The sequence below is a fragment of the Mugil cephalus genome, chromosome 12 (genome assembly GCF_022458985.1).
Source record: "Mugil cephalus isolate CIBA_MC_2020 chromosome 12, CIBA_Mcephalus_1.1, whole genome shotgun sequence".
Lineage (NCBI taxonomy): Eukaryota > Metazoa > Chordata > Actinopteri > Mugiliformes > Mugilidae > Mugil > Mugil cephalus.
The window spans coordinates 21,146,026-21,160,019 of NC_061781.1; the positions used below are offsets into that span (position 1 = coordinate 21,146,026).

General features: G+C 38.5%; 1 protein-coding gene across 1 annotated transcript; it reads left to right on the forward strand.

Annotated features, from left to right (window-relative positions):
• The first annotated feature begins 3,226 nt into the window (after nt 1-3,226).
• On the forward strand, nt 3,227-7,891 carry LOC125017806 (CD209 antigen-like protein C). The gene is made up of 8 exons (XM_047601315.1): nt 3,227-3,342; nt 3,884-3,929; nt 4,456-4,527; nt 4,618-4,719; nt 5,263-5,514; nt 5,722-5,873; nt 6,063-6,166; nt 7,036-7,891. Exons 3-8 carry the CDS (start codon nt 4,476-4,478, stop codon nt 7,184-7,186), a joined length of 813 nt encoding a protein of 270 aa, XP_047457271.1. The 5' UTR covers nt 3,227-3,342; nt 3,884-3,929; nt 4,456-4,475; the 3' UTR covers nt 7,187-7,891.
• The last annotated feature ends 6,103 nt before the right edge of the window (nt 7,892-13,994 follow it).

Genomic DNA, 13,994 nt, shown 5'->3' on the forward strand with positions numbered 1-13,994 from the left:
GAAATGTCTGTTCAAAAGTATCAGCTCATTTTGAATTTGATGTCTGGAAAAATATAATTATAAGGTGAGGTCTCTGTGCATCTGATTCACGGGTGTTAATAATAAACTGCCCACATGGGAGGAAGGAAGACTATGTTAAGTCAGCAGAAACAAAGCTGTCATTTAAATGGTTGTTTTAAAATGCAAATGAGACATAACATGGGCAGTTTGAACTGAATCCATTTTTGAGAGCTGCATCTTTAATACGCACAAAATATTCACACCAGACATCTGCTATGACATAAATGTTGCCATGTCACCTATAATGTTATGTTTCAGTGGAAACAAGAAAGGGGGAAGTGATATTTTCCTAGTTGCATGTAAATAGTTAAACTTAGATCATAAGTCACAAAGAGGCAGATAACAATCTCTTTCACTTTAATATAGCAGCCTCAGCAGGAGCCTGTGCTTTTTGTATATTTGCATGTTCAGTGAAAAGTAAAACAAAATAAGCACGATTTGGAAAACAAATCAGCAGGGTGGAGACACTGTATAATATATATTTTTATTCTGCCATTACTTTATTTATTCTCTCATATAAACTAGACAGCTTGAAAGAAATTAAATCTAGACCTAGTCTGTATGACCTTTGTCTCTTGACAAAACAAACTCAATGTTTAAGGCATATATTTACATTTCGTGTTTGGATACGCTCGGCTTTACTATACACTGATCAGGCATAATATTATGACCACTTTCCTAATCATGTAGGTCTCTCTTGTGCCTCCAAAACAGTTGTTAGTGGGGGAGCTTTGAGTCCTGTGGGTCGAGGGGAGGGGCCTCTATGGTCTAGGTGGGTGCTACATGTCTAAGTAAGATCCACGTGAGTGACAGCTTGAAAAGTTTCCCAGCAGAACATTGAATTATCACAAGATGCCCATATTTATTTACTTCTTCTGTTAGTGGTCATAATGTTGTGGCTGATAGGTGTTTGCCCACATACAACCTTGGGAGAACGATTTGATTTCAGTGGCATGGGGATTATTTATTTATTTATTTATTTATTTATTTACGGGGTGGGGGAGCATGTGATGCAAAATGGAAAAAAAGTTCGTTGCAGTATGTCGTCGTTTCGTGTAATGGGATTTTTTGTTTTTGCATTATGTCAGTGATTGCTGTAAACATAAAGGTATGCATACCGTGTAAACATGGCAAAAAATAAATGAATACATTAGCGGTGGAGTTAATGTTGTTCAGTATCCCGGATATGGTTTTTAGCAAACGAAACCGAAACCGAGTGCCACAGAGATGCGACACATTTATTTTTAAAAGAATAAATATAAACCTGACCAACTTCGTTCTGCTCTGGTTGCCAGGGGGTTCTGTCAACTGCAAAGACAGAGACAGTGACAGTCCTTGGGAATTAGCCACGAATATGTAAATAGAAATGTTATTTATTGATTGTTAATAAAACACGAGTTGAGTTTCATTACTGCCCATGTTTGTCATAATTATGATAATAATTATATTCATTTTTATTTTTTAATTTTTTTGTCAGTTTAATATGACAAAATAAATAAATAACAGATAATCATCGTTACTCGGTATTGAAAGTAAAGTTGCAAGGGAAACAGAACGGAGTCACGGTGCAACCCAACGATCTTATTCATTTCTTATCTTTCCTTTCTCGCTTTACATAAATCCTCGATAAACTTCGCCAGGAAAGCGCACAGGGCGCCAGCGCCACAGGAGGGATCCTGGCAAGGAATCAGAGGCGCCGGTGTGCGCCACACCCGGCAGTCACTAAGGGTGGGTGATACTGGGAGTTTTGGTATCGACCCGATACTGGGAAAGTACTGCGCTAGTATCGCCGATACCGGTACTACAATACCGATACCTTTTATTTTAATTTTTTATTTTTTTTACTTGAAATGAATGTCATAATCATTCAGTAGGTCTGCACTGACGTCACTGTCAAAAAAAACAGTGAAATGTAGCAGTAAATACAAGGAGACCAGGAAAAATGTGGATTATTAGTTCAAATTAAAGACAATTGGACTCGACAATGATCCATATGGACTAGTATGGATTTGTAAAAGTGGACTAGCCTCAGTTTCAGTTATTTTAAGTTAGTTTAAGTTCATTTCAGTTATGATAAATTTAGCTAAATAAAAGATGCTAATGCTAAGAGCTTTACTGAGAGCAACACAATACTGTAGAATCCGACTGGACATTAAAATGATGATGAGGAGCGATGGCAAATACTTATTGTTTTATTTTTATTTATAAAAATAAATAATGTAATATAAAATCGACAAGTTTATCTAACAGCCCTCCAGAACATAACTTAAGAAGTAACGTAAGGTAACTTAAAGTATGAAAAAAAAAAACTAAATGTGATCCACAACACCAGGGTTAAGTGCCTGGATTCCACTTGTTTCTTCTAATGCAGAGATATATTTATTTCTCTTTTCTTTGGCAGTTTGAGATATTTGTAAAAAATATTCTGCGACTGCTTTTTTAATCTGCTGGTTCAGTCAATTGCACAACAGCTCTTCCACATTTTTTAAATTAATTTTGACCTTATTAAACTCTGTGATTCTGTGAATGCTGCTAATCCCCATGTTCAACTGACACGTTTTGTCACTCAGTAACCACGGAGACGTTGGCTTGCTGTGACGTCACGTGCATACCCTCTTTAACTTTGTAATTCTGCCTTTATTTTGTTGATTGTGATTATGATACAACACACTGTTTTTATTGACTAATTACAACATAAACTAATTTAACAGTATAAAGATGAGACAATTCCACTTTCACTACACATAATTGTCATTAATGTAATATAAGAAATCTGGAAAAAAAAAGAAACAATAATAATATTATTATATTGCTCAGAGAGAGAAATGCTGGCTTACTCATCTTTCATCAGTGGGTCTGCATCCTGTGCAATTGTCCTCTCTTCCGAGTACCAATGCATTTCAATAACAGCATTGATACCAGCTGTGTGATGCTTCTGTGATTCCAAGATTTTATTGTCAAAATCTGTTCTTTTACTACAGGTGGAGATGGATAAACTCCTGACCTGCACAGACTCGGACAGAAGCCGCGTTTGCATGAACTGTGTGATGAGTGATTTGCTGGAAGCATAGAAGAGAAACTGAAACAAAATGATCGATCATCACACTAGTATCGATCTTACATCGATACTGACACGGTATCGATATTTGGATCGTTACGATACTGAGCGTCACTGAGAGAATCCAGGCCTCACTGGAGAAAGACGTGCTCGAATTTACCATACACAAGACGAGAGGCAGCCAGAAGAAAGAAAGGATTACCACTAACAATATTGCATACAAGGTAAGAATTTCTGGTCAACAAATGTCGTTGACTAACTTTATGAATTATAATACCAGTCTGCCAGACCAGGTGTTAATAAAAGCATGTTGACTGCATGCTTCTGACTAAAATTAGTTAACTTTACGACAAAAGTACCCTATTATAATAAATGTTATTTATATACTTGTTGAGTTGTTGAAGTGTTGTGTATTCCCCATTACTGCTTTTTGTCTATAGTTCAAAATGAAGAGGAAAAAAAGGGACATTGTATCCTATTTCTGCACCAAAAAGATGAATAATGAGGCAATGTACTTATACAATGTATTTATATAATTCTGCACTGAGAAACTGAACCAAGGCTGCATCTAACAGTTATTTTCATTATCAGTCTATAAGATGTCATAATATATGTATCTATACTTGTGTCTCATGTGATATTTTGAATCATTCACCTTGGTTACAAGGTTAATCACTAGTTTTATAAAAATTAAAATAAGATCCAGATCTTTGTCTTTTTTTGGTTGAATGTACAACTCTGACAAACTCAGTAAAATTGGTCTAGAACCACCACTGGTCCCGCCAGGGGAAGGTGCTGTCCAAGAAGACAGGTAAGCTTGTCCAGAAAAAAGCAGTGAATTCACACATGGACACCCTCTTTAAGAAGTTATTTTTACTCATTGAGTGCATCATGTAGCCCATAACACATCTCCACACAGAACCTACCTTTCACAAAGGAATACAGCAGTCAGATTATAATTTTGAGGTAACGTGAAAAAAAGTGCACATGATCAAAAAATAATAATTTTAAAAAATAGTGATTTATCTATTTTTATGTTATTTTTTTTACTAAAATGCTTGAATGTTTGAAAATGTTTGACTTTAATAAATGACAAATGTTGGAAGGCCATCTAGATATTGCAGCAGGAACTGTAAAATAACAGTAACACATTCCCTGTTAAATTACGGTAAACTACTGGCAGCTACAGTTTTATTTCACAGTGTACCCACTGTAATATTTTTTACAGAAATAAACTTGTTGTAGATCACAGTAGGTACACTGTATAATAACAATTTCAAGCTGGTAAATGTAGCTGCCAGTAATTTACTGTAATTTAACAAAGAAATTTGTTACAGTGTAAGAAATAGTGCGAACAATGGAGGAAAATTATGCCAATGTTGAACCAAAACCTTCAACAAATCACACAGGTAAGCATGAATTTATAGAGACGTATGTTATGCTTTTCCATTATCGCTGTTGTAGACGTTATTGGTTTCATTGGTGTTTTCTCTGTTCAGGTCCAACAAGCTCTGAGGAGAGTTCATATTTAGGTGTTACTATCTTTCTGGGACTGCTCAGTATTTTCCTGTTGCTTGGACTCGTCACTCTTGTTGTCTTTTGTGAGTCTGTTTTTTTTCTGAGTTAATAATTCTGAGTTAATAATTCATTAACCCTTTTCTGTAGAGACATACACAGGCATCGCGTGGTGACACAACTTTTACTGAACTAGTTCAACGAACCAAATGCTTCCAAACTCTCAGTCTTTTCAGTTAAAAGGTGGATGAATGGTTATTTCCTAACTCTGCTCTGAAAAGGGAAAATGTTTTACCAGAGTATTTAATTGACATTCTGTCTTTTCATCAGTTGTCTTCTGTAATAATGTTTTGTCTTTTGTTCACATCTCACGTCTTTGGAACATTCAAAATAATGCTGTTTTCAGGTCATTATTTCACTTTGAAAAAAATCACTGTACATTAATAGAACAATGGAATGATGGAACAATGGCTTCAGTTTTTATGTTTCTACTGTTCATCTGAAGTTGATGCTCAGTTGGTCGGCTTTGGGAATAGTCTTGCCTTCATTAATGAACACGTTTCATTATTTTCAGAAAATAAAAACCTAAATATATGTATATATCTAAGCCATCTCTTTATTCATTACAGATGGTCACTCAGCTGCAGAGCTCTCTGACATCAAAGGCAACATGACTGTGTTTCTCCAGACCAGCAAAGACAAACTCTCCTCCATGACTGAGGAGAGAGACCTGCTGAAAGCCAACCTGATTAAAATGACTGAGGAGAGAGACCTTCTGAACGCCAACCTGACTGAAATGACTGAGGAGAGAGACCTGCTGAACATCAGCCTGACTAAAATAACTAAAGAGATGGAAAGACTTCAGAATTTGCCTAAACAGAGTGAGTCTTTGGATGTCTTATGATTTACGAACTGTTCATCAGTCTAACTGTTTTACTCATAAATGGAAGAAGTGGCATCTGGCATGACAGGTTTCTAAATCACTTGATAACTTGATTGATTATGTTACACTTAAGTGGGCAAATTGTTGGCATTAGTTTCAAATCAATGTAAACGTGCAACTTTATGTTTTGTTTTGTGGTTGTCAGTTCTTCCAAGGAAAACATGTCCTGAAGGATGGAAAATGTTCAGTTGTACCTGTCATTTCCTCTCTGAAGCGTCTGGTTCCTGGGATGAAGGCAGACAGGACTGTAGAAACAGAGGAGCAGATCTGGTGGTGATAGACAGCCCTGAAGAACAGGTCCTGAATAACTAGAAGCCTGTCTGACTACAGACATGTTCATGATAGTTTACAGTATTAAACACTTGTTCCCTCTGGATATAGTTACTTTATATTTATGATATAATTAGGTTACGGTTCTAGTTGTTAATTTAGAATTATTTTGAATGGCAATCAAAACTAAAACATGTTTTTCTACCTGCTGAACAGACGTCAATCTCTGGCTTCATCAAGAAAGACACTTGGATTGGTTTGAATGACACAGAAAAGGAAGGGACCTGGAAATGGATTGATGGGACTCCAATGACTCTGAAGTAAGTCTTCATTTCAGTTGAGAATTGTAATCAAAATGTACATTTGTACATTTGTCTCAATGGCAAATATAACCATGCAGAAATAATATGGTTGCTGGACGTATACATCAGTGAACAAGTTAAAAAAAATCAACCAGAGCAACATTTTTAAAATGTTCAGTCACATGGGGGCAGAAGAACTTTCTGTGTTTGACCCATAGATTTTATAAAGATGGAGGTGGAACTGCTCCTCAAAAGTCAAGCTAAAGCAAGTAGAGCTCCCCCTGGTGACTGGCTGCAGTAAAGGTCATAAGCTCCACCTCCTACATGTTAGTGGATGAGAATTGGAAATTAAACTAAAATACACGCCAAATAAATTTCTGTCTAGGATAGTTTTTGTAATTTTAGGTAGTTAATATAATGTTGATGCATGTTCAAGTGTAATTTTTTTTGTATCTTTTCATCTTAGTTGTTTGACGCCATAGAAACAGGATGTTACATAATATCAACCACCAGTTGCCATGTCAACTGCTCTGTAAAGTGGTCCTGTGGGACCGTGAGAATTGTAAAAACGACTTGTATAATCCAACATTACCTTGTAACTGGTGGAGGTGGACCAGAGACTAGTATTAATTAAACAAAACGTGAGTGAATTTGGAGGGAGTGTTGCTGGATCATCAATACAACAGCTCTGTTTGGCTCCACTTTCGGATCGTACTGATCAGACTCTGGCTCCAAAGTTGCAAGATGTTGCTGCCCATATCCCCAGGAAAATAGCATCAGTGTGGCCAATGAGAAGAAGTGGGAACATGCCATCCTTATTTATAAAGTCTATGGTTTGACCACTGAATGATAAATAGTGATGATTCTTGTGTTCCCTGACCTTCCAGCTACTGGGGCCCAAATCAACCTGATAATGGAGGTGCAAGTGGCAGGTGGGGGGAAGAAGACTGTGCACACATCTCAGCCGGCGGCAACTTTCCTTGGAATGATGCTTCATGTTCAAAATCTCTGCCATGGATGTGTGAAAAAATACCATAACATTGTTAAATTTGTAAATGTTTTACCAATTCAGCTATTGAATTATTCATATTTTTCAGCTTGGGTATTATTTAACTTGTGTGACTGCAAAATGCAACTTTTTGTACATAACAACAAATGATTATGAAGACATCTCTTAAAAAGACAAACTTTACATTTGTGAGATTGCAGCTTTCTGAAAATAAATAATAAAAAATATATTCTCTATTTTCAAATAAATTATAGTGATACTTTTGTTTGCTCTAAATTAAAGCATGTGTCTGTTAACAAGGGAAATAGATTGGGGGTGGTACCCAAGGAGCCCTAGGTCTCTGACAAGGAATAAATTGGGCAGACATGGAAAAGTTCATAAACAGAGGAAATACCAGTGTTATAGACACAAAGAAACGGGTGTGACCAACGGCGATAAGGTACATGCAAAGGTTAGAGAATGGCCACTGTGCTTTAATTGTGTTTCTAAAAATTGTAAGATCTTAGCTTTTCGGTTTTTTTTTCTTTTTTTTTTTCGGTAATAATAAATAAATTGCCCTAAATTAATTGTCCACAGTTTTCATTTGGTGAACGCAGATCCCTCTGTAGACACTTTTTGTAGTGTAGTTGTGTGTGAATAGTTTGTTGTGCCTGATGCTGCGTCTCTGTCATGTGTACAGTGTACACTTCAGTTTGAGTAGTGGGACATGAGGTTTAGGCTTCTTATTGGCTAATTTGAAGCAAGGGGCAGGGATTGCACAGGACTCATTAATTTGGCTAACGTCATTGACTGTATATACTAGTGGCTAACCGGAGGTAATTCACGTTTCATTCATTAATAGCGTGATGAATTGAGTTGACTACCCAAATAGTGTGCGATTTAGGAGTTTACCGTCTGAGCAAAAGTTGGAGATGAATGGTTTGGGACCACATTGGCCAGAGGATGTAACCATTTCTCAAGAGGGAAAAGACAAAACTAGGTCATTCAACCAGGAGTATTTTAAGCAGACAACTTGGTTAAGCAGACATGACTAATTTACTTTTTATCTAAATGGAATTGATAATCTAATTAACATATTGATTGATTTATGGCGGAACTTGTGTAATGCGTAACTGGCGATACGTGTGTGTGTGTGTGTGCTTCACGGAGCTATTTAATCATTTGTCATTTGGCTACGGTATATTATATGTTTTGACTTTGTATATTGATTGCTGTGTATTGGGTGTGCCTTTCACACCATGAGTTAACTGTATTTTTTATTTTTATCATTGTCGCCTTATTATTTCAATCTTGAATGTGCGATATAGTGAGATCTTGAACACTTCTGTTTGGTGGTGCTATTGATATGAGGACATGTCATCACTGGCACAGTGGTATGGTGGTTAGATAGAGCCAATGCCTTCCAGCAAGAAGGTCCAGGTTTGAGTCCAGTTCAGGCCTTTCCGGTTTCTGGCCCTTCTGTTTTTGTTGTGCGGGCATTGATTATGGTATTTCTGGACTGTATCATAAGGTTTTTCCTGCATGGCCACACCAGACTTTTCTAAACAAAGTCGCCACTGCATTACAATAAAATACTTTAACAGCTCTTTTTTTTATATTCTATTCCGATTCAAGGGGCTCTGAGAAAAATCTTTATTTGGGCTGTTTTCATCGCCACTTGTCCCTATTGCTGGTTTTTGACTTTGACTTGTTTTTGTTTAATAACCTCTGAGAAATATTTTTGAATTGAGACAGAAAAACTGTCAACAAAAAACAACAACAAAAAAGGTGCAGGTCAACAGATAATCAAATGGTTTACTTCACCTCTCACAATCTGATTGAAAATTCCTTGCAGTTGGGCCAATCGATTCTGACTGAAATAGTAACATAAGGCATTTTATTATGCTTTTTTAATGTTTTTTATTCTGACTGGGTTGTTATTGTGATTATCACTGAAATAACAGTGAAACAATACTGTTTATAACTAAATAGTGTTTATGTGAACGCAACAATAGGTACTGGACTTCCTGTCAAACAGGCCGCAGATTGTAAGGATCAACAACATCTCCTCCTCTTCCATCACCCTCAGCATTGGCTCCCCCAAGGGCTGTGTGCTGAGTCCTTTTCTGCTCAGCTGCTTTGCAGACAACACAGCAGTGGTCGGATGCATCAGCAACAGCGATGAGTCCTGCTACTTACAAGAGGTAGAACGCCTGGAAGATTGGTGCAGAGAAAACAACCTCTGCATCAGCGTGAAGAAGACGAAGGAGATGATTGCGGACTTCCGACAGGGCAGTCACCTCCCCCTCCGCCTGCATATCGGAGGGTCTGTGGTGAAAGTGGTCTCCAGCTACAAGTACTTAGGCGTCCGAGTACTTGCTCAGTGATGACTTGAGCCTGAGAAACATTACTTCTAGGTTATACCTCCAGGAAGAGGGCAACCTGCATCAGGAAGGACCCCACCCAGCACACATTCTCTTTGTCCCCCTCCCCTTTGGCAAGAGGCTGCGGAGTATAAAGAACAGGACCACCAGACTGAGGAACAGCTTCTTCTCCAACTCAAGCGTTGTTGCACATTTAACATTTTGCATGTTTAAAGTTTTGAAGTATACAACTGAATAATCTGAATAATCCATGTGCACTACTACCATCATATAGCTTTTTCTTATTTTTATTCCTATGTATATATATTTTTTTATATCTTATCTTATTTTATTTATCTTGTAAGACACAGCTACTTGTATTATATACTGTTTACTGTGTCTATATTATAGTTACTCAGTATCCATATATTATAGTTACTATGGGTAACAACCAGGGACCTGAGTGCATAATTTGGTTCCAGATCATGCTTCTGTATGGTTGTGAATGACAAATAAAAATCCTTGAATCCTTGAATAGTCTGACTGAGAGCTTTATCGTTATGAAGTTAATGTGCACAAGACAGAACATAGATTAATAAGTGAGTTCACACGGTCAGCTTTGCCCAGATCATTTCTGTCACTTATGTTGCAGAGAAAAAAAAAATGACCCAAAACTAAACAGAATGAGTGAAACGACCTGACATGAAAAACTTCTATCCTATGGATTTGTGAGAAAATAGGCCAACACCATTGTATGTTATAACAACGAACTTGGCAAAGCTTTTCCAGTCTGAGCAGTAGTTCCGTTCGGTTCCTTTGTTGTCTTCTGCTTTTCCGTGTCTGGGTCATGGGGTAGCAGCTTCAGCAGGGAGGTCCAGACCACCCTCTCCCCAGCCACTTCCTCTGGAGGAAACCCCAGGCGCTCCCAGGCCGGATGGAAGATAATCCCTCCATCATGTCCTGGGCCGACCCTGAGGCCTCCTTCCTGTGGGACATGCTCAAAACACCTCTAACTGGAGGCGTCCGGGAGGCATCCTTACCAAATACCCGTACCACCTCAACTGACATGGAGGAGCAGTGTTTTTGAGCTCCTTCCTCGTGTCCGAGCTCCTAACCCTATCAGTAAGGCTGAGCCCAGCCACCCTGAGAACGAAACTCAATTCGGCCGCTTATATCCACGATCTTGTTTTTTCTGTCACTACCCAAACTTCATGGCCATAGGTGAGGGTTGGAACTTAGATCAACTGGTAAATTGAGAGCTTTGACTTTCAGCTTAGCTCTCTCTTCACCATGACAGACCAGTTAAGTGCCGCATCGCGGCAGATGCTGCCCTGATCCATCCGTCGATCTCCCACTCCATCCTACCCTCACTCATGAACAAGCTACCGAGAAATTTTAGCTCCTACACAGGAGGCAGGAGTAGGCAATCCACCGTTTTCTGACTGAGGACCCAGACCTAAGACTTGCTGATCTTCATCCCAGCCACTTTGCACTCGGTTGCAAACCACTCCAGAAAGACCTGGAGTTTGATGAAGCTAGGACGACCACATCGTCTGCCAACAGCAGAGACCAGATCCTCCAATCACCAAACTCGACACCTTCCACCACTAGGCTGCACCTTTTTCTGCAGAAATTCCCCGAAATGTGTTGCACTTGTAGGGTTCTTTGCTTACGTTCTACTGTCGGTCATTATTTTGCTGTAGGATGAAGCCCTGACCAACTATACACTATACAACGATACTAAATTTTTGACTGGTAGTGTACAGGTGTGTGCAGGTCAGATGATGCAACTATGAAGTCAATCATGTTTGAACATGGTGTTAGTTATGGGCAGACTGTGACTTGCACAGAAGTCCAGTAACTGAACACCACTTGGGTTCAGATCAGGCAGGCCGCTCCTCCCAATCATGCCCCTCCAGGTCACGCTGTCATTGCCCACATGAGCGCTGAAGTCCCCCAGCAGGACAATGGAGTCTCCAAAACCATTGCAACCATTTCAATCACATACTGTATGTAATCTGTGTGATTTCAGAGTATTTGAGGGCAAACAATTATTATGTTGTGAGTGAAAGTGATGGCATTAGCCTCTATGTTGATCAGTTATTACCATTGGAACCTGTGTTTTTTGTTGCAACGTGAAACGATCTCATCATCTACCACTGCTTAACCTCACAAGTGTCGTGGGGGTTGCTGGAGCCTATCCCAGCTGTCATCAGGCGAGAGGAGGGGTACACGCTGGCCAGTCTATTGCAGGCTAACACATAGACAAACAGTAATTCACACTCACGCCAATATCGGAGAAATCGGAGAAAACCCATGTTCGCTTACATCCTGTGTATCTCCTGGAGGCTAACCCTCCCCTGTCCTTAAAACCCAGTGACGCCCCTGCTCTCAGCTCTGTGCTTTCTTTGTGTGTGTTTTATTATGATTTGTCCTTTAATGCTGCCTTCTTGGCCAGGCTGCCTGATAAAATAAAGGTAAAATAAAATAAAAATGCACTGATGTGTAGTAGTGGTCTCTGATGGGAAGAAATGCTCTCTTTCTGTGTATGTGTTCTCATCTGTGTTAAGCTTCAGAAGGCATGGGCTGTTTACACAAGGGACAGAAACATGCCTGCAGCTTCTTACTATTGTGCAACTGCTTTTTCTTTGTTTTACTAACCACCCTGGGGTTAAATTAGTTTAGAATGAAAATGATCTGCAGTTATGTTCAGATATGCTTTCTCTGTGTGTTGGCCCAACTTACCCCATAAGGAAATCCAAATTACTCATATCCTGATAATGTTTGTCAGGATATGAATGCTTTGAAAGCACTGAGTGTGGCCTTATCATGCATGGCACCCTGTTTAGTCTGCTGTGGTTTTGTAAGGCTTTCTGGTCATTTAGTAATTACTATTCTTCAAGAGGAGATTTTAAAATATTCACAAAAAAGTCATCACCTCACTTTTCATCTCACGGCTGCAGTTTTTTTTTTGCAGACGTGAAACCTGTTGCTGTTTCTGTAGCTGCTCACATCACTTTGAAGTGATTTCATCTGAGTTCATCTTACGTTCATTATGTTATCAGCTGGAGGAACAACACTTGCTTCCTCTTCATGAAATTTCTTTGCCATCTGGGAGAAACTAAAGGTTGATTCCTCAGTCAGATGAAGAAGTATAAAGCGCTACAACCTCCGAATGAGGTTGTGCTGATTGAATGATGCAACAAATAGGACTCTCACTCAGAAGAAACAAGCACTGAAGAGTGCCTTTAAATTTCTGTATTTTTAGAAAATCTTTTTGTTACACAAAAGGCAAACTGTAAGGTTAATTGAAGAATAAGACGAGCCCGGCCATAATGTCCCAGTTGGGAGCAGTTCAGGATTTGAGCTGTTTTGGATCCACCCTTACAGTTAAAGATCTTGAGGCAGATATCTTCTGATCTTTCTACAAGAAACACTTTTTCTGAGGACAATGATGAAAATGAAGCTGATGACAAGCTAAGCGTATTAGAAATGACTGCAAACATGATCCCTCTTGCAATTTCGGGAGCAAATACACTGAAGGTCAGAAGGTGACGTTATGTGACATTTGTTGGACAAGTTGTAATTACTGTTTATTCCAAGTGTTGGCTAAATATTCAAAGGCGAAAGAAACTGGAAACGCAAGGCCAAACACAAAAGTTGAAACAGTCGTTCAGACATGAAGATTAAATGTTAAATGTGAAAAATGTAATGTAAATGCCCAAATTGTTTCTGTTGCATGCTTTGGACTTTTTTGAGCCTCTGTGCTCTTGTAAAGATTAGTTTTTTTCATCCAGTTAAACGTTTTTCATTTGTTCATGTGATTTCTCAGGCAATAAAGCATAAAGCTAGGAAGGATCTGATCACATGCAGACTAATTTCTGTAAAACATCTTCATGGACGAGCAACAAAAACATCTCATTGAATGCAAAGACTCACTCTATTTTGACAGACTCTGAATCCTTTCAAGCTCTTCAGTTATTTCAGTGAGGTTGGTGTTGTATGTACTGTATAACCAAATATTATAGAACATAAGAAAAAAAACACAGGAAGTGCATGTTAAATGGAGAAGGGGTAGGATATGCGTAAAGCTTCTTTCTGCTCCTTTTTGAACATGTAAAAATTGTTCAAATGTTGTTTTCTTTGTTTGGTCGTTTGTATTAAATGATTAAAATAAAGCTTTCATTAATTCATTGAAAAACACTAAAGACCACGTGGAACCATGCTGTTCATAAACGTGTATTTAAATCTAGTCAATTTTACATCTATGGGTTTCAAATAGTTGTACAGGCCACTCTGGAGGAGAGCAACCTTTGATCACAACATATTCTCCTCCTGAACTCGAAGGCATAGGTCTTCAACAGGGGTTCTGGGACCCCTAGGGTGTCCACAGAGGTACTGCAGGGGGGTCGCACATTTTTAAATATATTTTTTATATATATATTTTCTCCCACAACTTTAAATTTCTTTATATCCTAATATTTATTTCATAATA